This window comes from Bos indicus, chromosome 15, assembly GCF_029378745.1.
Source record: "Bos indicus isolate NIAB-ARS_2022 breed Sahiwal x Tharparkar chromosome 15, NIAB-ARS_B.indTharparkar_mat_pri_1.0, whole genome shotgun sequence".
Lineage (NCBI taxonomy): Eukaryota > Metazoa > Chordata > Mammalia > Artiodactyla > Bovidae > Bos > Bos indicus.
In genome coordinates this window covers 39,031,365-39,056,212 of record NC_091774.1, presented here as the reverse complement: position 1 = coordinate 39,056,212, position 24,848 = coordinate 39,031,365, and the positions used below count along the sequence as shown (strand labels likewise).

The window sequence follows — 24,848 nt, the reverse complement described above, 5'->3', positions numbered from 1 at the left end:
TCAGGAACAAATCCCTGGCGGCTCAGATGGTAAAGAATCTGCCTGCAATGCAGGAGACCCAGGTTCAATCTCTGGTCAGGAAGATCCGCTGGAGAAGGGAATGGCAACTCACTCCCATATTCTTCCCTGGAGAATCCCATGGGCAGAGGAGCCTTGTGGGCTAAAGTCCATGGGGTCACAAAGAGTCAGACACAACTCAGTGACTAACACACACGCACACACATAGAAAGATTAAGTTTCTGCCAGGTTGACCACCCAAGAATTTGAGGGAATCAGGAAATCCAACCAGTCCATTCTAAAGGAGATCAGTCCTGGGTGTTCTATGGAAGGAATGACGCTAAAGCTGAAACTCCAGTACTTTGGCCACCTCATGTAAAGAGTTGACTCATTGGAAAAGACTCTGATGCTGGGAGGAATTGGGGGCAGGAGGAGAAGGGGATGACAGAGAATGAGATGGCTGGATGGCATCACTGACTCAATGGATGTGAGTTTGAGTGAACTCCGAGAGTTGGTGATGGACAGGGAGGCCTGGCATGCTGCAATTCATGGGGTTGCAAAGAGTCGAACATGACTGAGCAACTGAACTGAACTAGAACAATTATTGGGCTCCCCTAATAGCTCAGTTGGTAGAGAATCCACCTGCAATGCAGGAGACCTCCTTTTGATTCCTAGGTCAGGGAGATCCACTGGAGAAGAGATAGGCTACTCACTCTAGTATTCTTGAGCTTCCCTTGTGGCTCAGCTGGTAAAGAATCCACCTGCAATGAGGGAGACCTGGGCTCGATTCCTGGGTTGGGAAGATCCCCTGGAGAAGGGAAGGCTACCCACGCCAATATTCTGGCCTGGAGAATTCCATGGACTGTATAGTCCATGGGGTTGCAAAGAGTCAGGCACAACTAAGCGACTTTCACTTTCTTTAGGACAATTATTATGGTATCAAAAGCTCTGACCTGTTGCTTGCCACTTGGTTACCTGAGTCTAGACTCCTCCAGCCACTGCTTCCCTGCCTTTCCTCCACTCATGGAGCCCATCCCTCAATACCTCACATCCCAGCTAAGGCTAAGCAACAGTGGTAGTAAGATGTTGTTAAAAGCCTGGGGAGTCAGAGACGAGAATCGTAACACAGAGGCCCTATGTCACTGGCTTATAGATTTAGCTGTTCTCAGGGCCCAGAAGCCCAAGATCATCCTTGGGGTTTCACTGCTCTAACACTTGGTGGGCATCAGGCTCTCTTCCCAACATCAAGAGCCAATTTAGTTCCCCCTCAAGAGAGTGCCCCGTATGAGTCCCACTTGACCCAAATCCAGACCCAATTTCCCTCTGGTTTAGTTCATTTGACATTGTAGTTATGAAGATGGTTTCAGGTCAGACAGTCTGAAACTGAGTCCTGACTCCACCTCTTAGAAATGACATCAGGCAAGTCGTTAAACTCTGCATACTTCAGATGCCTCTCCTGTCCAGCGGGGATAATAATAGTATCTGCCTTATAGGATTGCTTGAGGGTTAGATAACTTAATATATATGAAGTGTTTAGAACAGTGTCTGGCCCAGAAGCAACTCTGTACAAGGCTATATTACTATCATTGTCATTATTATTGCTTTACATTTGTAATACAATGAAGATTATCACAAAAATGTCTCTAAGACAAAAGAAGTGGTTCACCCCTAGAAGTGAATTCCAGTTTCTGGCATTTAGGACAAAAATTATAAATGGTTTTTTGAACTTAAAAACTGTTAAGTTTCAGTCTCACTGAATCTCGTTTCCCTTTGCTTCTTGCCAATTTCCATAAAGACTAAGAAGCAGCGTTAAGAAAAACATAAAACAAAATAGTCATGTTAAAGTTTTAAAAAATCAAGTCTGGGAAAATAAAAATGAAAATATAACACTGAGACAAGAGGAAGACCAAGCACAAATATACAGTAGCCTAGTTCCCGTAGAGTTGTGGTAGTAACAGCTTACAACCCATTAAATAAAATGAGAAATTAGAGGACCAGTGAGATAAATGCAGACCTATGCTAGCTAAATAAATGAATGCATAATTGGAAAGTCTGATAAAGAACAGGATGTTTATATAATCTCAAAATACCTGCCCTCAAAATATTAACTTACGAAGAGAAAGCCAGGAGTGTTAGAATGGAGGAGTTCAGCAGACACCTGTAATGGGACAAATCTGAATTTAAATTTCGTGCTCCCGACAGGATGCAGTGAGAAGAACACAGCGTCATTTCTGTGATATTCCTGCTCCAGGTGCACAACCTTTACCGACATGTAATCTTCAGAACTTTCAAAGTCAAAGAAGTCAAGGAAACCCTGAGGAACTGCTCCAGATTGAAGAAGGCATAGTAAATATAATCCAAGGGCAGTGCTGTGATTCTGCATAAGACCTTCTGGGCATAGAAGAACAATTGTCAAAACTTGAATAGGGTTTGAGGATTAGGTGTATTAATGTTAACTTCCTGAGTCTTACTGTTACATTGTGGTTACATAAGAGAATATCTTTATTTACAGGGAAAACATGAAAGTACTCAAGGTGATTGGATATCATGTCAACCACTTACTTTCAAATGCTTCAGGGGAAAAAAGTTCTTTGTACTGTTTTGGATTTTTTTTTTTTAAGGTTGAAATAGTTTCAAATTAAACAGACTCAGCTCAAAGGCAGCAGGAGCTAAAGGAAAGAGAACTGCCTTTGTACCTTTCCTTCTCTTCTTTCTTCTTTTTCCATTTTCTTCCTGGTTTCTTCCTCCCAGAAGGTTGGACTAAGGTGAGGATGAGAAGATGTTGTTCAGTCGCTCAATTTTGTCCAACTCTTTGTGACCTCATGGGCTGCAGCACGCCAGGCTTCCCTGTTCCTTCACTGTCTCCCAGAGTTCGCTCAAACTTATGTCCACTGAGTCGATGACGCCATCCAACCATCTCATCCTCTGTCGCTGGATGTCATGATCTTAGTTTTTTGAATGTTGAGTTTTAAGCCAGATTTTTTCACTGTCCTCTTTCACTTTTTATCAAGAGACTCTTTAGTTCTTTTTGCTTTCTGCCATTAGAGAAGACATTGATTGGGCTCAATCAAGAAGACTGGCCAGGACTTGTTAGGTCTGAGAGGCTGGGGTATCCTTTTATTCCTTGACTTCTTCACAGTAGCGGCACAGATTCCTCGGAGGAACCATGCCAGGCGCCAAGGATGCAGAGCACAGCTTTGCTTGTGGTGGCAGGGGTCACGGGGAATGGATGGACCCATCACTGGGCAGCACGCATGGGAAGAGCACAGGGCTGAAAGGGAGAGAATCCAGCCTAGTCTGAGGTGGTGCAGAAGGTCCAAAGAGATCAACTTGTGAGCTGACACAAAACCAGAGCAGAGGAAACTTGTGTGGGAGTGTCCTGAGGCCAGGTAAAGCAAGGGGCGTTTGAGAACCTGAATGTGGTCCTGATGGCGGAGTAGGAAGAAGTGTGCCTGGGTCAGAGGTGGCTGGCACTCAAGAAATGTGATTGTTTTTCTTTGCTTTTCTTCTTTTCTTTATCCTGCTTGTCTTTCTTTCTTTCTCTCCTTCCTTCCTTTCTTTTTCCCAAAACATCCCTCCTTTGAGCATTCAGCTGAGTGTTGCTCTAATTTTTTTAATGACAGTAATAATAATAGCCGAAATGTATGCCAGAAACTCTGTATACAAAGAAAATACCACTCTCCCATTTTATGGCGAGGAAGCTAAGGCTCAACTTGCCCAACATCATAAGTAGTGACACTGGCATTTGAATCCCAGACAGTCTAACTCTGCAGCCCAAGCTTTTATTTTCCTTTTTAAAAATTTTTATTATGTTTTAATTGGTGGAAAGCTGCTTAGAATTTTGTGTTGATTTCTGCTGTAGAACAACACAAATCAGTCATAATTATATATAAATATATATATATATATATATATATATATATATATATATCCCTTCCCTCCTACATCTCCCACCTCTCCCCAACTCCTCTAGGTCATCAGAGTGCCAGGCTGAGATCCCTGGGTTATTTAGCAACTTCCCACTATGTTTTACATATGATAGTGTATTATGTCAGTGCTACTTTCTCAGTTCATCCTACCCTACCCTCCCCTGCTGTGTCTACAGTCCACTCTCTACCAGGTTCATCAGTACCATTTTCCTAGATTCTCTCTATATGTCTTAATATCCGATGCTTCTTTTCTCTTTCTGACTTACTTCACTCTGTCTCAGAGGCTCTAGGTTTATCCATCTCACTACAACTGACTCAAATTTGTTCATTTTATGGCTGAGTAATAGTCCATTGTATAAATGTACCAAACTTCTTTATTTATGGGCATCAAGTTGCTTCCATGTCCTGGCTATTGCAAATATTACTGCTGTAATATTTGAACACTGGGGTATGTGTGTCTTTTACAATTGTGGTTTTCTCAGGGTATATGCCAAGCAGTAGGATTGCTGGGTCACATGAAGAGATTCCTTAGAAAAAGAAATCTGGGGAAAATATCTATCATGTGACCCAGCAATCCTACTGCTTGGCATATACCCTGAGAAATATATTATACATAATTATATATATGTATAATATATATAATATAATATATAACATATATTATATATATTATATATATAACATATAATATATATATTATATATATAATATATTATATAACATATATTATAATATATGTTATATATATGCAATATATATAATGTATATACAGTATATATAATATACATATATACATATATATGTACATAGATTTTATATATATGCATATATATATATATAATATATACATATATTCAGATCAGTCGCTCAGTCGTGTCTGACTCTTTGCAACCCCATGAATTGCAGCACGCCAGGCCTCCCTGTCCATCACCAATTCCCAGAGTTCACTCAGACTCACGTCCATCGTGTCGGTGATGCCATCCAGCCATCTCATCCTCTGTCGTCCCCTTCTCCTCCTGCCCCCAATCCCTCCCAGCATCAGAGTCTTTTCCAGTGAGTCAACTCTTCGCATGAAGTGGCCAAAGTACTAGAGTTTCAGCTTTAGCATCATTCCTTCCAAAGAACACCCAGGGCCGATCTCCTTTAGAATGGACTGGTTGGATCTCCTTGCAGTCCAAGGGACTCTCAAGAGTCTTCTCCAACACCACAATTCAAAAGCATCAATTCTTCGGCACTCAGCTTTCTTCACAGTCCAACTCTCACATCCATACATGACCACTGGAAAAACCATAGCCTTGACTAGACGGACCTTTGTTGGCAAAGTAATGTCTCTGCTTTTCAATATGCTTTCTAGGTTGGTCATAACTTTCCTTCCAAGGAGTAAGCGTCTTTTATTTTCATGGCTGCAGTCACCATCTGCAGTCATTTTGGAGCCCAGAAAAATAAAGTCTGACACTGTTTCCACACTTTCCCCATCTATTTCCCATGAAGTGATGGGACCAGATGCCATGATCTTCGTTTTCTGAATGTTGAGCTTTAAGCCCACTTTTTCACTCTCCTCTTTCACTTTCATCAAGAGGCTTTTGAGTTCCTCTTCACTTTCTGCCATAAGGGTGGTGTCATCTGCATATCTGAGGTTATTGATATATATATGGCTATGTCAGTTTATTAATACATTCCCACCAACAGTGCAGGAGGGTTTCCTTATCTCCACGTTCTCTCCAGCATTTATTATTTGTAGATTTTTTGATGATGACCATTCTGACTAGCATGAGGTAATATCTCTTAGTAGTTTTGATTTGCATTTCTCTAATAACAAGTGATGTTGAGCATCTTTTCATGTGTTTATTGTCATTTATAGGTCTTCTTTGGAGAAATGTATGTTTCAGTCTTCTGCCCATTTTTTGATCGGGTGGTTTTTTTTCTGATATTGAGCTGTATGAACTGTTTATATATTTTGGAGATTAACCCTTTGTCAGTTGCTTCATTTGCAATTATTTTCTCCTATTCCTAGGGTTGTCTTTTCATCTTGTTTATAATTTCCTTTGCTGTGCACAAGCTAGGTCCCATTTGTTTATTTTTGTTTTTATTTCCGTTAATCTAGGTGGTGAGTCAGAAAGAATCTTGCTGTGATTTATATCAAAGAGTATACGGCCTGTGTTTTCCTATAAGAGCTTTATAGTTTCTGGCCTTACATTTAAGTCTCTGCCACAGTGTGTGAGTAGCTCTTTACTGAGGCTGAATTCTTGTGAGGACTGTCTTTTATAAACGGGGCTTGTGAGCCTTATTAGTTTTCTAACTGGGGAGGGTGAACAGGGGAGAGGCTTATGAACTCTGGTCTATGGATGCATCTTACCCACTCAGGTCCACTCCCCTCTCACCCTACTTGCTGCCTTCCCACGCCTGTATGGTCAGCAGCCTTGTGAAACCTACCATGGGGCCAGGTAAACCTGGACCCTGGGCTGGACCAGCTGATGGTTGTACCCTGCATGGCAGCAGAGCCAGAGCAGCTCATAGTAGAGGAGGGCAGGAGGGGTCAAATAAAAAAAAAAGGAGGGGGGCTGCTGAGGATCAGGCCCAAAGGTCCCCACTGGAAAAGGCAGTCACAAGGGAGGAAACAAGACAAAGATGAGTCAAGATGAGTGGTTTAGGATGGAAACCATGACTGAGTGAGACCAAGGTATAAAAGGCCCGTTTGTATGTGATTCTGTAGGTGGCACTTGGCCTCAGAGGGAAGGAGGGTCAGAGTATCTTTCATTGCCCTCCACCTCCCACTACTGCCCCCCGCCCAGGGATCAATCATTCAATGGACAAACATTTCATGAGCACCTACTATGTGCTGGGCTTGTGCCAGGTATCGGGGAGGGAAGAAGAGAGACAAACGCTGAGGGACTGGCTGGAGGATTTTACCTGAAACCCTTCAATGCCAGGCTGTCTTTGGAACACGCTGCCTTTCTATGTTCACTTGAGCCCCAGAACACAGCCAAGGGTTACTGGCTGAGGCTGGTGAGGTGAGGGGGTTAGTGTGGGAGGGGAGAACTCACCCCCCAGTAGCCGCTACCATGGCCATCTCAAAACTAGCTCTTTATGGAAAGGCCTAACTTTCACACACCTCCACAATCCCCACAGATTCTGTTGCTAATAACATTTTTCAAGCTGGTTCTCAACTGATTATATTATATTAGGCAGTTTGCCTGTTGCAGAGGGGCTCTGGGCTCAGACAGGTCAAGGTTGGAGTCTTGGCTCTACCCAATCTGAACCTGGTGTCTTTCCTATAAAATGAGGGTAAGGAGCTAGGGGGTGGGAAGTATCTCTTTTCAATTTTAAAATAGTTTAGGGTGGCTCAGATGGTAAAGCATCTGCCTACAATGCAGGAGACCCAGGTTCTATCCCTGGGTTGGGAAGATCATCAGAGCACCTTCTCAGTACTCTTGGAAAGGTAACATCCTTTTCACGGTGGAAGGTTAAGGCTCACAGAGGTAATGTGATTTGAAATGGGTCACAGAGACTCTGAGTGTAAAAGTCAAGATAGGAACCTGTTCTCCACTTTTGAAATAGAAAAGATTTTCTGTGTTTACACCCATTTTTAACCCATTCTGATGATCAGAATCACCGTATAACACTTAGGACGCTTATGTATTCTATCTTTGCCCCATAGTTTTGGCTTGAGATTTCCTTGTAAACAGGAATTGGGAGAGAGCTATGGGTTGTGGAGTCAACCTCACTGGGTTTCCAATCCTGACTCCACTGCTTAAGAGTTGTATAAACATGTGCAAGTACTTGGTCCCTCTCTACCTTGGCTTTTTACTGCAAAGGAGATAATAATAGTACCTACCTCATAGGTGGAAGAATTAAACCAGATAATGTATCAGTGATTCTCAACCCTGGCTGCAAAATGGAGTCGTCATCCGAGCAGCTTTGTAAAATCACCTGTGTTCTGCACCCTCCCTCTCCTCGAAATCTGATCTCCTTGGACTCGGATGGAATCAGGGTGTCAACAGTTTTTAAAAGCTCCCCCAAATGACTTTAAAGAGTAACCAGGGCTGAGAACACTTGAAGTCTATAAAATGCTACTGTGGAGTACCTGGCACACAGTCAGCACTCAGTAGATGTTAGTCATTGTTATACAAGCTGATAAAAATCTAGGCTGTGCGCTAACATTGGAGAATAGGTACCAACATCCAGTGGGCCCTAGTCACTATGCAGTGCCCTGTGGGTAGTTTCAGGGATGAGCAAAAAAAGGTCTCTACTTAATAAGGATTTCATTAACTCTCTAGTTGGGTAGAAAAGGAACAAGTACATGAGAAGTTAAATAGCAACATAAGGTTTAAAGTAGAAGAAAGGAAGACCATATTTTTCAAGCTTTTACTTCATGCCAGAAACTTTCCATACTGGCTGAACTCATTAATTCTCACAAGGGTAGATATTAACCCTAATTTGTAGGGCAGAAAACTGGATCTCAGGGCTGTAATTCACCTAGGTCACAGTAAAGAGATAGATCCAGAAAATAACCTGACCTGCTTGACTATAAACGTCTTTCTGTTATACTGTGTCTTTACCATGCTGATTATAATGAAAATAAATGAATAAGTGGGATTAGCATTTAGAAGGTTTAAACCCAGTTCTTTATGTATGGGTGTGTCTGTTATCCTGTCTCTCTCACTCTATTCTATCCATTTAGTCTTCCTTCTCTCCTTCCATCATCCATCAATCTATCCTTCCATCTATCCATCCTATTCTCTTACCTAAAATGGCTATGAAACAAGACTTTCAGTTCAAGCAAATATCTTATTCAACAGGCCAACTTTTGGGGTAAGATTTAATTAATTCTTAATTTTTCCTCATAAAGTTAAAAATTAGCATTAAGCTAAACAACATATCACTTCTAGTAAATCATACAAGATTAGGATAGCTGAGGTTATGCTTTAAAGCATGCTAATGGTATTAGAATTTTTAATGTACATTAAATAAGAGGCCTAAACAGTAATACAAATAGAGGAAAACAAAATTAACATGATTAAATACATTCAGAGACTATTTATTCTGTTAATTGTTAAAATTTAGGCAATAGTCGGATTGCAAAAAGACTTGCAGCTGCAGCTCCAAAATAGCTGGTCCTCCCTTCAGCTGTTGCTAATTAATGCAATTTTCCTAATAACAGTTTTCTGATAGAGGAGAGACAGTAGCAAATCAAAACAACTTCATGTTTATGCTGATGAGCCCTGACAACAACCAAAAGAACCCTACGGGATCCAAATGGAAACGTTGCTAACTGCAGGTTTCTATGTAGTACTCCTCAGGCGTAGCCGACCTTCAGTTTATCACAAAAATGCAGGGGTGTGGGGGAATAGCATGGCAAGTCAAGTCATCATATCGGCCACAACCCTGCTGGGTCACCATGGGATTATGCCACAGGCTCCAGAGAGGAGCAGAAAAATGCTCCAAACAATTGTCCATTGCTCTGTACCGAGACCTGTGAAAGTGATCCATCATCTCTTAATTTGTCTGACTGGTTTTTTTTTCGAAAGACAATTCAAAGAGGCCAGTTTGCATTATTTTATATGCACATTGAATATGCATATTGAACTACTTGGCAGAATTAGCAGGGGAGCAGCTCAGAAGCAGCCAGCATCCTTCATGTCCAGTGCATGTATGGTTGCCTTTGACCCCTGTGTTCATTCCCAGTTCAATCAGTTGCAGTTTGTTGATTTCAGAAAAATACATTGCACAAATCATAACAGTTTATGGATCAAAGGACTGATTTGGCCTTCCTAAGGGTGGTACCAGACACATGGAAGGCCAGGATTTATTAGCTTTTCCCAATGCAGTTGACATTGACAATACAGTATAATATCATCCTAAACTGGGCCAGTCAGTGACCTTAGACCTTAGGCCACAAGGGACTCCTGGTCATCTCTAGGGCAGCTTGAACAGAGAAGAATCCAAGTCAGGAGCAAGTTGAATTACAGATTTTCAAGACTAGTTATGTCAATCAAAAGAAACACTGTTCATATTGATACATTTGGATGCACAGGGTGGGTGGTGGGAGAGTAATAAATACAGTGCAAACTATCATTTCCAAAAGATCATTACCAAATATCCTCCTAGGATAAGGATTCTGTCAAGGAAGTGATCTTCCTTGACGTGTATCTTCATTATCAGAAGCATCCTTGACACGGAGCCATCCGGAAAGGTAGTAAAGTGTACATTCCAATCTGGTGGCACAAACTCACCTAGTGGCAAACTCATCAGTGACCGTCTGGTTTTACTCTTGTTCCTTTAAGAGATGAAGAAATGGAAGTTTTCCTCCACCTCCCTCTCTTTCCGCTCCATGTCCACTGTGACTTCTGTCCCTAATTTGTGAAGGTCTAAGTGTTTACTTTGGCCACCTCATGCGAAGAGTTGACTCATTGGAAAAGACTCTGATGCTGGGAGGGATTGGGGGCAGGAGGAGAAGGGGACGACAGAGGATGAGGTGGCTGGATGGCATCACTGACTCTATGGACGGGAGTCTGAGTGAACTCCGGGAGTTGGTGATGGACAGGGAGGCCTGGCATGCTGCGATTCATGAGGTCACAAAGAGTCGGACACGATGGAGCGACTGAACTGAACTGAACTGAAGTGTTTACTAGGAACACAAGCTCTCAAGTGCAACTTCCTCACATCTGCAAGACGTGCAACACATAAATGTGACTGCCCTATCACCTTAACGACCTATCTTTAGTCGTTCACCTTTAGGATAGATATTTTTATCAACTCGTTGGGTCTTAATGTACTCCTCGCCTGCTCGAAGAAAAAAAGGTTTTCAGTACTTTGTTTAACATGGACTAAGATGCTCCATGATCACTCCTAAGTCTCCCACATCAAGCGTTGGTAGAATTTTGTTTTGTCTGTGCCATGTGGCATGTGGTATCTTAGTTCCCTGACTAGATATTAAACCTGTGCCCCTGCCTTGGAAGTGTGGAGTGTTAACCACTGGATTTCCAGGGAAGTTTCAGTAGAATTTTTTTTTTTTTTTGCCATGTTGAAAAAAACAAAACAAAACTTGGTCACTCGTATTCTGCTCTGCATTAAAATGAGGTGCCATAGCTTCTCTTTCACATTTTTTTTTGTACTCAAAAAGTTAAAACTCTTGTGTCTTTCTTCCTTTCTTTCTGTCACTTTCTCCCTCCCTCCCTTTCTTCCTTTATCTCATCTCTGAACATATTTTCCATGAGAAAGGCTAGGAAACAGGACAAATCGAGCCCAGATTCTGTGGCTTCCTGTGGTCTCATGTTGTTCCTCACAAGCTCTGTGGGGGTCCAGATGATCATGGTTTACCTCTGATGAGCTCATGTGACATAAAAATGAGGTCAGATGCTGCAACAGGGGTGCAGATGTTGAAAAGAAATAACGTGGGACAAATCTGGAGTGAGTCAAAATGTAAGTCCTATGGGTGACTTTCTTTTAAAGAGTCAACTCACGGGATGAGCAAAGAGCAGTGCATCATGTAATCAGCAACTTTCTTTTCCATAAAGAAAGTGCTGTCCCGGGCTTAACCTCCTGGCAGACATACCATCTTCCTGTTGATTCCCAGCCTTGTGAAGGGATTTTGAATTCAACCCAAATGGTTCTGAGAACAGCAGTTGCTATCAGCCGAGCTTGAATAAAGTAAAGCAGACTTAACTGATCTTTATGCGATGGGAAATATTTCATGACTCAGACCAGTCATTGCTGCTCACCCAGAACACTGGGTGGTTCTGCTAGTACAGAGGAGTTTGTGCTTCCTGCCAGATTGTGGCCATAGGGTATTAAATTACAGGTCAAGTCAGTCCATGAAAACATATCAGAACAGCACATCTTCAGTGTGTCCTGCATGAAAGGCCCCTCAAGCTCGAGGGGCCTCGAGGCTGCAGCAAGACCCTTTCCTTGAAAAAGCTCAGCATTTAGTCCGAAGTCCAAAATGTAAACTCACAATAAGTTAAATGGCAATGCAAGTTATTAAAGTTCAAGCAAACATCAAGAGTATCCAGTGCCTGAACACCAAGTGGATGGCAAAGATCAGTGGCGTTCAAGGAGCCCAGAGGAGGTCACTCTGAAGGTTCTGGCCAATGAGGCTCTTGGGAGGCCATGAGATGGTGTGATTGGACAGAGCAGAGGCGGAAGTACATTCCTGGTTTGAGTAGCATGGCCAGAAGCTGGGAGGGGTTGTGTGACAAACAGTGAAAAGGCAAGGCCGAGTTCAGGTGGTTGGCAAAAGTGTCGAGGGAGGGGGAGGGGGGTGTCAGAAGGCAGCCTGCGTCCTGGTGTTCAGGATTGTGGGTGTTTAGCCAAGAGCTCAGACTGTGATCTCTAAGTGAGAGGGGAACCTTTGTTTAGAGAGGATCTGCTCTGTGTCAGAGTCTGTGCTGGCGTGGGGTGGGGTGGGGCTGATATGGAGATGGGGTAATTAGGACTATGGTACCACTGCTGCCTAGTAATGTGCTGAAGATGGTGGTTCACCTTCTAGCTGAGTGCAGGTAAATTGGGTGGGTTGGCAAGAAGAGGAAACTTGTTAGATGGTTTCTATAGTAACTGTACAGGGAATCCTTCATTTGCTCTTCCATGCGTGTCCTTCCAGTGGGGGCAGCAGGGGCACCTGAAAGTGAACTAACAGGCATGAAGGTCCTGACTGCTACCTTAGAGCAGTGGCTCTTACACCATCTCTCCCCCCAAGCAATGCACATGCTCACAATGTACATACACTTTTTCCTAGGGGTTCAAAAATCCTTTGCAACCCCTTCATGAACCACGAATCCCTAGCTGAGAATCATAACCACCCTCCACACCCTCCCTAACCCTGTCAAGAGAAGGGAGCATGTCCCAACCCACAGGTCCGCTACTGTCCTAGAAGCTCCCAGCTTCACAACAGAAAACCTAGGTGACAGGGAGGCTCCCTAAAGAACAGAAAGGAGGTCAGGTAGCCTGTACTTAAGCTCTCTGCTGTGTCACCTGGATTGTTTCCTTACATCTGAGAAACCACACTGTCCACCCTAGCTTAAAGGCACCCACAGAAAGGGGAGGCGGCTGTGGCCGCGGCAGAGTGGGACCAACTTCAGAGAATAGTGACTTGTGTGAACTAGCCAGGAGGAAGCTTTTGGTGAGGCAGCACTTCCTCTTCCTCAGGCTGGAGTGATTATTTGATTAACTCAGTCCTGAATATTCACTGGGAGGACTGAGGCTGAAGCTGAAACTCCAATACTTTGGCCACCTGATGCAAAGAACTGACTCATTAGAAAGGAGCCTGATGCTGGGAAAGATTGAAGGCAGGAGGAGATGAGGATGACAGAGGATGAGATGGTTGGATGGCATCACCAACTCGATGGACATGAGTTTGAGCAAGCTCCGAGAGTTGGTGATGGACAGGGAAGCCTGGCGTGCTGCAGTCCATGGGATCACAAAGAGTCAGACTTGACTGAGCAACTGAACTGAACAGATGCCCTACACAGAGCATCCAGCCTCTGAAAGGAACACTTGAGGAGCCCAGGAGCAATGCTTCACTTTCTATTTCTTGTTTTTTAGCCAAGACAGATTCTATTTCAGAAAATAACATAGTCTGGAGAGAAAGTAGTTGAAACCTTGGGTGCTTGGGATGAAAATTTAACCCTCATCTTTAGAAAAAAAAAAAAAGCCTATATCTTAGTTGGAGATTTAATGAAATGGAATGACAGTTATGCCATTTCACATATCTACTATCATTCATTGCAGACCTAATAGTGGTTCTTAAAGGTTTCAAGGTCAGGAACCCCTTTGAGAAGCAGATGAAAGCTATGAACTCTCAACCAGAAAGATGCACTTGTGCATATCACAAAAAATTTCATCATCCTGAATCTGGTCTGCAAATCCCAGATTAAGAAACCCAGGTGTAAGCCTTGGCCAGATCCTCTGTTAGATTCCAGGTATATGATGATGAATAAGACACAGTCCAGGGGCCAGAGGGGCTCACAGTCTAGTGAGAGCTTACAGACATGGAGAAATTGGAGGGGAAAGTGAGACAAACACTGATTCGCAGTTTAAACGTATGAGACATTATACAATAGAATCATGGATCCAACAGTGTTACAGAAATGGTGAACTGTCAGTTGTCCCTTGACTAGTAATACCCTGGGTACCAGTAATAATATTATAAAATGCTGGAAAACATGCTAAGACTTATTAGTGGGGGGAAAGTAATTTTTCAGGGACATCAAACTCTGTTTTTGCACCTTTGAGTGCATGCTTGCATGCTCAGTTGCTTCAGTCATGTCCAACTCTTTGTGACCCTATGGACTGTACCCCACCAGGCTCCTCTGTCCATGGGATTCTCCAGGCAAGAATACTGGAGTGGACTGTGATTTCCATCTCCAGGGCATCTTCCCAACCCAGGGATTGAACCCAAGTCTCCTATGTCTCCTGCACTGCAGGTGGATTTCTTTACCACTGAGCTACCAGAGAAGCCCTTTTGTATCCTTAGGAGAAAACAAATTTGGGGCCTAAAGGTGTGTTGTGAGAGATTATCTTTCCCCAGCCTCAAGGTTTAGATCTAGATCTCTTTGAAAGGTTAAGAAAGATACTGAGTATCAAAAGATGTGGGGAAAAAATGGATAGTTTGATATCAAACAATTAAAGGATGAAAAATGGTCCTGATTATTAACCAGAATGGCCTGAAAAAGCTTCCACAACTGGGACTACATTCTGCAGTCTATTTGGTCTATGTGAGTTTTTTTAAGATTTTTCCAACAGATGAAAAATTTCTAGCCACTGATCCAGCAGGTACCCCTAAATTTCTACTGTTGCCTCAGCCACAGCTTATAGGTGTAGGAACACTCCCTCCAGAGAAAAAGGAATATTTCCCTTGCCTGTGTTTTCCTGTCGAACTCCCACCCATGCTGCCTATCCCCCCAACTCCTCCCATTTGAAGCCACGTCTCTCTTCAGACTGGAGTGTCCTGCAAGCCTGCTACTTTCTTCCTAGTCGCTGCATGGTGTCTGTCCTCTGCACCCCATGGAAAGTTCTAGCAAAGGGCAGCATAACCTCCCACCCACCAAATTCAAGCCCTCTTTTAAGGCCTTATCTGGAGTGTTCTTCTCCCAGACTCTGACCAAAACATCCCTGGCCCCAATCCTACCTAATCTCTTCCGTGGTTCCCCAGTGCAGTCTCCAGGGTCTCTGAATTTTCTTGGTCTTTTCCTATTGGTCACAAAATGGCTGTCTTGTTTCATGCATTGTTTGTGATCAACACTGGACAAAGAAAGGACAGTGGCTCATTAATTTCTTTTATGCAAATTTAAGCAAAACTTTCTCAGAAGTTCTCCTCCCACCCCCTCCAACCCTGTGCTGATAACCCTCTCTTATGTTACTGAGGCTACATGTGAATCAAAATGAGGGTTCTGCAAGGATGGCAGAAGAAAGGAGCAGATATTGGGTAGAGTCTACCGCTTGCTACGCAGCGTTTTCCGATTCACATCTCTCAGGCTGTCCACTATTTGGTGTCATCTGTACTATGTCTGGTTCATCTTTGTACCTCCAGTTCCTAACACAGCTTCATGGCCTCCACTCTGTCAAATAAAAATGGGAATCGATGAATGCCTGTCTGGTTTTAAAGATTCTCACATCTAAATTAGTTTCTCTAAAAACATAATTAGTTTTATTCTTTTTACGTCTCTCTTATGGTATGAAAGTCAATTCCTCATTATTACTTTTCCATTGGATTTTTAGGGGTAAAATTTAAAGTGCTAGAGTAATAATATTGACAAGATACATGATAAAGATGAGGTCTAAAACTGGACAATAATAAGAGAAAATGGAGTCATAATAAGTTTGTTATCCTCTGGGTCATTCTAAGAAGAACTAAACTGAGTGCTAACACTAGATTTCCTCTGATTTTTGTTAAAATCAGAACTAGGATTTTGTAGATGCAACTTTGTCCAGTACTGTGCATCAACAAACTCTAGAAATCCAATGGCTATACAAGGTTGGGGATGGATTATAGTCTTGTTAAGAACCTAACTGACATCTTAACCAGATTCTGGTCATGACCTAAGCTTCAGGTGTACATGCAGCACCGTGTGGAGCGGATTCCCTTGATTCAGGTGAAAAAGTCCCCAGAGCAGATAGCAGCATTGCTTCAAAACACATGGGTGGTGGACCTGCTGAGGAACTCGTTTAGGTGTGCACCTCTAACGCCTGCCAAGGACTCATCCTTGGTTATAGAATGAACCTCTTGGACTTCAAGGCCAGTTCTAGTGCTATCTTTCCAAGTTATTCCTGCAAATAATTCCCCCAACTCCACCTCTACCATCATCTTGTCCCAGCCAGGAATGGCCCCCTGCCTGGTCACCAGAGCACCTGTAGATGATTCTCCAATTAGGGTTCTAACATACGATGTGTCCTGAGAGTCATTTGGGAATATTCTGTCTTGGCGTGTGCCAGTTTGCCATAGGTGTAGTTTCTTTAGAATGGCATGATCTGGTCCTCATCTAATCCTGTGGCACCAATTTTATGTCCAGTCTCAAACCTGGTCAATATCCTAGTTGTAATATTATACTGAAGTTTTGCTAAATATTACCACCAGGGACAACTAGGCGAAGTGTGCAACCTCTCTATTATTTCTTATAGCTGCATGTAAAGCTACAATTAGCTTAATAGAAATTCCAAAAATTAAAAGAACAAAATTCTTCCTTGCCCTTTCTGTCTTTTGTTTCAGTCACTGGCATCACTAATCCTCCATCTAGTCATTGGGGTTTGTCTATGGGGAGTCAGTTAACTTACCTTCCTCTGTCTCTGTTTTCTCTTCTGTAAAACAGGGATAGTATTAGTGCCTACTTCATGGAGTTTGGGGGAGTTTTATATGAATTTATATTTATGAAGCACTTGGAAGCATGTTTAACTGTTAAATAAAGAAAAAATAAATAAAACATCTTGTACTCAACCTTCTCTTTCTATCCCAGATCCAGTAAGTTACTTAGTGCTTATAAATTTTTCTATGATGAGTCTCTTAGATTCTCTGTTTTCACTGTCCCTCTGACAATTCAGACCTTCAGACTCATTGACTCCTCTTACAGCTTTGCCAAGGTGAAGTTAGTTACAGCTCTTCTGCATGCTGTGGCTTCTCCTTTATTGCGCTCAACACTGATTTCCTGTTTCCTTTTTCTATCTCTTTTTCCCTACTGGACTGGAAGGTCCATACTGGAAGACACCATCTCTTCTTTTTCTTTGAAATTTCAGCTCCTAGAAAAATTCCTGATACAAAATAAGTGCTCAGTGAGTGTTTGATGAATGAGTGCTAATTATGCAGGAATAAAACTGTGGAAAATTCTGAAAGAGATGGGCATACCAGACCACCTGACCTGCCTCTTGAGAAACCTGTATGCAGGTCAGGAAGCAACAGTTAGAACTGGACATGGAACAACAGACTGGTTCCAAATGGAAAAGGAGTACATCAAGGCTGTATATTGCCACCCTGCTTATTTAACTTATATGCAGAGTACATCATGAGAAACACTAGGCTGGAAGAAGCACAAGCTGGAATCAAGATTGCCAGGAGAAATATCAATAACCTCAGATATGCAGATGACACCACCCTTATGGTACAAAGTGAAGAAGAACTAAAGAGCCTCTTGATGAAAGTGAAAGAGGAGAGTGAAAAAATGGGCCTAAAGCTCAACATTCAGAAAACTAAGATCATGGCATCTGGTCCCATCACTTCATGGGAAATAGATGGGGAAACAGTGGAAACAGTGGCTGATTTTGTTTTGGGGGGCTCCAAAATCACTGCAGATGGTGATTGCAGCCATGAAATTAACAGACGCTTACTCCTTGGAAGGAAAGTTATGACCAACCTAAAAAGCATATTAAAAAGAAGAGACATTACTTTGCCAACAAAGGTCCATCTAGTCAAGGCTATGGTTTTTTCAGTAGTCATGTATAGATGTGAGAATTGGACTATAAAGAAAGCTGAGCACTGAAGAATTGATGCTTTTGAACTGTGGTGTTGGAGAAGACTCTTGAGAGTCTCTTGGACTGCAAGGAGATCCAACCAGTCCATCCTAAAGGAGATCAGTCCTGGGTGTTCATTGGAAGGACTGATGTTGAAGCTGAAACTCCAATACTTTGGCCACCTGATGCGAAGAGTTGACTCATTTGAAAAGACCCTGATGCTGGGAAAGATTGAGGGCAGGAGGAGAAGGGGACAACGAGGATGAGATGGTTGGATGGCATCACAGACTCAATGGACATGAGTTTGGGTAGGCTCTGGGAGTTGATGATGGACAGGGAGGCCTGGCATGCTGCGGTTCATGGGATCGCAAAGAGTCGAACACGACTGAGCAACTGAACTGAAACTGAATCTCCTGGCAGCTAGCTCTGTCTATAATTTACTAGATTTGGTCATTTGCAGTCATGGTAGACAATTATAACAGTCTCCAAATCTATAGCTTTGTGACCTTAGTGTTGGACAACCATGGAGTCCTTGTGTGTGCCATAGATAAAGCCCTACAGATAAGCTTTCACTTTTCTTCTCCCATGAGCACATTGCCATGAGCTGCCAGGAAGCCTGTTAACTCCTGGACACAGCTCCATTCCCCGCGAGCCACATAAAGCATATAAAAGTTTGGTAAGAGTCTGGATCATGGAATGCACCCAGCTTCTGTAAATATTTGCTGAGTAACATGAGACCATGATCAGATTAGCACTTGGCATCCTTGCAAAGTAAAATAAGACTGTTACCCTCAGTTCCTGATGATGTTACCAATGCTATGCTTCAATATTTTATTCCTACATCCTCCCACAGAGTTGTTCAGTCATTGGTAAAAGGAAGTAGATGTTGTGTGTTATAAGCTGGATCACTTCTATGGAAAATATCCCTGAGATCAGAGGCAAATTTTGTAAAGTATTCCAAGAAATGTTCAGTAACAGGGATTTTACTGGAACTGGGAAGAGGGTTGGCAAATGTTGTGGTCTGGAGACTGCGAACCTGAACTTCCTTGGAGTCATTCATTATCTCTGCCTGAAGCTGTTGAGCAAGATAACACTCTCCCTCTTCTCTGCATAAGCAAAGGAGATGGGCCTGACATCAATCATCATAATAGCTTCTGTTGATTAAGTACTTTTATGTGTCAGGCACTTTGTTAGGGGCTGGTGATTTAGCAGCAACAATGATAACAGCTACCACTACTGAATATTTACTTTGTGCAACGTGCCTGTCATAAGGACCTTACATAAATTACACCTCCATGGCAGTGACCCAGCCACTGAGGGTTCATGTGTATTTTTCATTCATTTTGTGGCCTGAACTCACCCACATTCTTCAGTTTTTGAGGTCTCCCTGTCCTTTTCAGTGAGAACAGGGACCCCAGGCCTTTTCAGTACTAGGCAGAAACCCTCCAACTTAGCCAATTCCAACTTCACTCCAGCAGGCCAGTTCCCCAACAGCAAATGAAGAAACTCTTCAGACAGAAAAAGAACCGAGCACCGAGCATTCAGGATGGCACTTCTGGAAAGGTTCCACTTTAGGTTTAAAGGAAAACTTTGGAAATGATTAGTAAGTTATTTGGAACCTCAATATTTTAAAGTTTGAGAAGCTAACATACTGAGAAATTTAATTTAGATTTCCTTAACACGCTCTTTCATGATAAGAGAGCATTCAGTATATCAGTATATAAATGCTATGCAACAGGACTGCCAAATTGCAACACAGAATGGGAGAAGTTTGTCATTTTGAAATGCTAAGGGGATTCTTACCAACGGCATTCTCATCTTGTGAAGCTATTATTTTTCTGAACTATAATATGATTTATAAATCTCTGCTGAGTTTTATACTTCTGATGGGAACAGGCTTGAAATGAAATGTATTTTCTCAGAATATAAAATTCTCCCAGGAGTTGACCAAATGAGGAATAAAAAGAAACATCTCCTGCAACCAAGTTTTCCAATGTCTTGGTCTCTGCTGGTGTATCTGTGGGTGAATGTTGGCCTTCAGAGTTCTGAACTCAGCTAGACTCTCTTCTCACTCCCCACACTTTCTTCCTGGGTGATGTCAGCCACTCTAAAAGCTTTGACCCTGACTTCTGCCCCAGTGATTCCCATATCCATCCTCCTCGCCCTCCTCATATCTTTCCTGAGTTACACGTCCCTGTGTCTACCTACTGAGACCTTCATCATGGCCTCTTTCCTTTCCAAACATCCTTCCTTCTATTTGAATCCCAGGGCTGCAACAGTACTAGCATCTATAAAGATAAGTAAGATACAGTTCCTGCTCCTGGGAAGCTTATACTAGCACAGGAGATAGAAAAGTGAACAGGCAATTATAATAGGTCAGTAAGTGCTGGGGTAGGATTAGCCCAAGGGGTTTTAGCTCTCATAGGAAGAGCTTGCAGACCAGACATCATTCTAAGTAACATCTTGGTTGAGTATGTTAGGTAATTGAGGGGTGTGTGTGTGTGTGGTTTATATTGAAGAATTGTGAGGATGGACAGAGGAGTCTCATGGACAGGGGCCCAGAATGTGAGATCATGAAGACAGATTTGGGATATGGTTTGGGTAGGGGCTCAGGAGGCACTGGACAGAGATAAGGCTAGACCACCAGGGCCTGATCAGAACAAGCCTTGTATCCCTCATTGGATCTGCACAGAGTTTGAAATCCAAAGTGCATGGTCCAGAGGGTTGGCTCAGTTTGGGAATAGGGATGTATCCTTGCATTTTTATGGAGAGCTTCATGTTATCATGACCCAGGCTCCGTGGAGACCCACCGAAGTCTCAGATCTCCACTGTGTGTGCCATGAGATCCTAAAATACATCCCCCCCAAATCAATCTGAGGTTACGTTTTATAAGAGTACTTTCCTCAGAGTGCAGTTATACTCTTTATTCGTAATCATCTTTAATCCTTATAAGCACTCTGAGTCTCAGACAGACCATGGGCTTTGGCAGTAGATGAAAGGCTTCAAAACCTTGAGCATGTTACTTAACCTCCCGGCATCTCAGTCATCCTCACCCATAAGATTAGAATGAAAGTAACACAAACCCTCATCTTAATCCCTCTTAAAATAAGAGCATTTTGATAAGTTTGCTGAACTTGACCTAAACTGATATGAAACTGTTTATAGATTTTATTTACTCTCTTAGAATGAATACTCAAATATTTTGCTGCAGAAGATGGATGTGTTTGGTCATGGAGTTGTTAACGGCCTATTGCCATCTTCACTTTCTAATAGCTGAAAAACCCTGAACTCAGGAACACATCTAGCCCAAGTGTTTTGATAAAGAATTTGAGGACCTGTAATGCATTGAAGAAGGAAGTGGCAACCCACTCCAGTGTTCTCGCCTGGAGAATCCCAGGGACGGGGGAGCCTTGTGGGCTTCCGTCTATGGGGTCGCACAGAGTCAGACACAACTGAAGTGACTTGGCAGCAGCACCAGCAGCAGCAGTATATGTGAAGCATAAGATAATGCACATGAAGGACCTCCCTAGCACAATGAGTGGCACAAAACAAGGGCTCAGAAGTTACAGCTGTTATCAAAAAGAGGGCCACCTTGACTTTATAAAACAAGTCTTGAAAGAAACAGACATAGCTTAAAGAAAATTTATTTTTCTATTTCTGGCCCCTCAATAAATTTATAATTATAATTTATAGTTTTGGAAAATCTGCGAGTGATGTAATTTTCTAAGCATCATTTTTCTCTGACATTAAATCATGTTGTTGCTGTTGCTCAGTCATCTCCAGCTCTTTTGTGATCCCATGGTCTGTAGCCTGCCAGGCTCCTCTGTCCATGGGATTTCCCAGGCAAGAACACTAGAATGGATTGCCATTTCTGTCTCCAGGGGTTCTTCCTGACTAAGGAATCGAACCTGTGTCTCCTGCATTGCAGGTGGATTCTTTACCACTGAGCCACCAGGGAAACCTCACCTTTAAATCATAGGGAGGAAGACAATTCAGAGTGTCTGTTACAGACTCTCGCAGAGACAGGTGATGGGAGATTCTGGGAGAGGAAATAGCACAGGTAAGGGAGTGTGGAGTGAAAGAAATGTTCAGAGAAGGAGGGATAAACTTGTCACAGTCTGGCACCCAGGGAGCGTGGCACAAAATGCCAACAAATAAAGCTAGGAGGTGTTTGGGAGAAGTTTTTTATGAAAAGCCTTGAATATCATGGTAGGTTAATAGTTTATCCTGTAGATCAGGTGTTTTCAAATCATTTTATCAAGAGAATTTTATTGAAACGAAATTTTATTTGCATGGGAGCTCTGTATACTACAACCCCACACAAATCCGTTTTTACTTTTTGGCTCAAGTGCTCTTTTAAAAGTGCAAACCGGATCATCTCACTCCTCAGGGCAAATTCCTCAAAGACTTCTCATCAAGCTTGGAGTAAAATGCCATCTCCCTGCACGGCTCTGGGTGATTTGGCCCTGCCCCCCTTCCCAGCTCATCTCACACCTCCCTGGCTCACCACAGCCCTCCCCACATGAAGGATCTTACAAAGGATGCCCTCATCTTTGCTCCTCCATCCCACTTGTCTAATTAGCTTATACTCACTGAAATCTAAGCACAGCCACCTTTTCTGGGAGGAGCCTTTCCTGGCTTGGTCAGGATCCCCTGTGTTACACTCTCTCATACCCTGTGGTCGTCTCCATTCGTTACCTGAGGATTTGTTTGTTTGATACTTTCTTGCCACTATTCTGCCAACTCTGGGAATGGAAAGTGGCCCCATATGTCTTGTTTATGACAGTGTCCCTCCCTGTCTAGTGCCTGTTTGCTAAGCACACCTCCAGAAATTATCTGCTATATGCTGGCCAAAAGCAAGTCATTTTTCAACCTCAAAATATTCTTTCCAAATTCTAACTGTTGAAAATATACCAGCAGATACAACAGGAAGACAAATGGGTTGAAATGAGTTAGGTTAAGTTGAAATGGTTGCAGCAGGAAGGTGGGACCTGGGATATTTCCCACTAGGCCTACTCCTTGCCCGCCTCAGGGCTCCCTGAGGCCTTCTCAAAGTGGTAGGATGCTCCAGCTAACAGAAGCCTTTTTTTTTTTTTTACTTTGGGGTGAATGTTCTCTAGAGTGTTCTCTTGGCCTGAAAAAACTTTCTGATTGATGGTCAACAGAATGGATAAATATTCACAGTAGCTTTGTGTCAACAGGAAGTATATTTCATTCATTTATTTCAACATCTCTTCTCTCTTGGGGTGGGACAGACTGTAAAAGACATCAGTAGGCTGGCCTCAATTTTATTCTTTTGTGTAAGACTGGGGATAGAGTAGATATTTCTTTGGAAAGCCATTTGGCATAGGCCCAGACCATTGAGAAAACTGACTCTGCTCAGCAGATCCATGCATACATGGGCCCTTCCTGGGTTTGAAATCATGTGACATGAGGCAGCTTGTGTGACTTTCCCTGGTTCAGTGTGGTCAGCTGTGATGGAGTCAAGAGCTCCCTTTATCTGTTAAATGGGGCAAATCAAAGTGAAAATTGCCTTTTGATTGAGTAGCATGGCTGAAGAAAATCAATAGAAATGGCCCGAGATCCACAGGCACTGTCTCAAGTCTACTGTGCTGTAGACTTTTCAAATTGCTGGAACACTGGGTTTCAGGGCTCTTCAAGGGCAGCTGAAAATCAACAGTTGAGTGGGTAAAAGGAGACGTAGTATGTCTGTGCAATCCTAGATTAAAGAGAAAATATATGCTGGCCAAATCAAGTCATTTTTCAACCTCAGAATATCTTTCCAAATTCTAAGATACTGTGTTTGAGTTTGACATGTTTAAGAGAGATGTAACAGCTGAAGTTGTCTTTGTTCAGAATGTAAGAGACAGTTTCGTCTAGACTTTCAGGAAAGATATAGAATGACATTTTCAGAACAAATCAAAATATATTTTTGAGGTTTTTTTCCCCCTTCAGGAAGAGAATTTGACATGCTTCCCTGATTTGAATTTGCTTGATCTATAAGTGGCCTCAATAGTTTGATATAAAACTAGAGTAAATGAACCATTGAGAAAAGTTACTGAAGATGCTGTTAGTTCACTTTCCTACCTTAACAATAATATGAGTACCACCAACATCACCACAATAACTAACATTTATTGAGTGGTTTCTAAGTGTATGCTGAACTCTTGACATAAGAGTTCTTACCTTAGATCTCATAGCAATCCTAGGAGGTAGCTATTATCATTAATACCAGTTTTCCACTGAAGAAACCAAGCCACATGAGTTGAGGGCATGCCCTCAAAGCCACACAGCTGTAGGTGGACCAGCGGAAATCTGACGTCCCCCAGACTTGCCCTCCTCATCATGTGTGTGTCTTCTTTCCCCACAGGGCTAGCATTGTACAGAAACGCATCATTTATTTTCAAGATGAAGGCTCTCTGACCAAGAAACTTTGTGAACAAGGTAAGAAGGTCTGGATGTGTGGACTGGAGAGGACCAGATAAATGGAAGTTGGCTCAATCAGTCTAAGCATTCAACCACAGGAATTAGTTGGATTTTCTGAGTTCCTCTGGGTCCTGCTTCCTCACGTAGTTCCAATTTTTAATCTAGCTGTGTGCTGTGGATAATTGGATCTGCCTTAAACTCTAATTACTCAGCTTGATTCCCTGGGTAGGAGATAATATACCTTATATTGGTGTCGTCGTCTCGTTATTTTTGTGAAACAGTGATTATTCTGAAGAGATTCCTTGGAATAATTCACAGGACTTAATTAAGGAACACACAATTGTGTACCTCTAAAAAGTCTGTAATGGTTTTCTGGAATAATCACTAGCAGGAACTTGTGGGGCACCCAGGCAGGATGAGCTGATTTTCTCTAGGGAACAGGAATGCCAAGGGGGCTTTGATTTTGACCCTCACCTCGTCTAGGGATCTGGTCCTTGGATGTGCAGGCATCCTTAGCACACAGGCATGCACGCAATCAGTGGTTACCTTCAGTCCTCCATG

General features: G+C 42.6%; 1 protein-coding gene across 1 annotated transcript in view; it reads left to right on the top strand.

Annotated features, from left to right (window-relative positions):
* SPON1 (spondin 1) overlaps positions 1-24,848 on the top strand; it is a 315,970-nt gene that overhangs the window by 107,575 nt on the left and 183,547 nt on the right. The window contains exon 4 of the mRNA XM_019975385.2: positions 24,232-24,305. Within this exon, the coding sequence (XP_019830944.2) occupies positions 24,232-24,305 (74 nt within the window). The remainder of the gene's footprint in view (positions 1-24,231; positions 24,306-24,848) is intronic.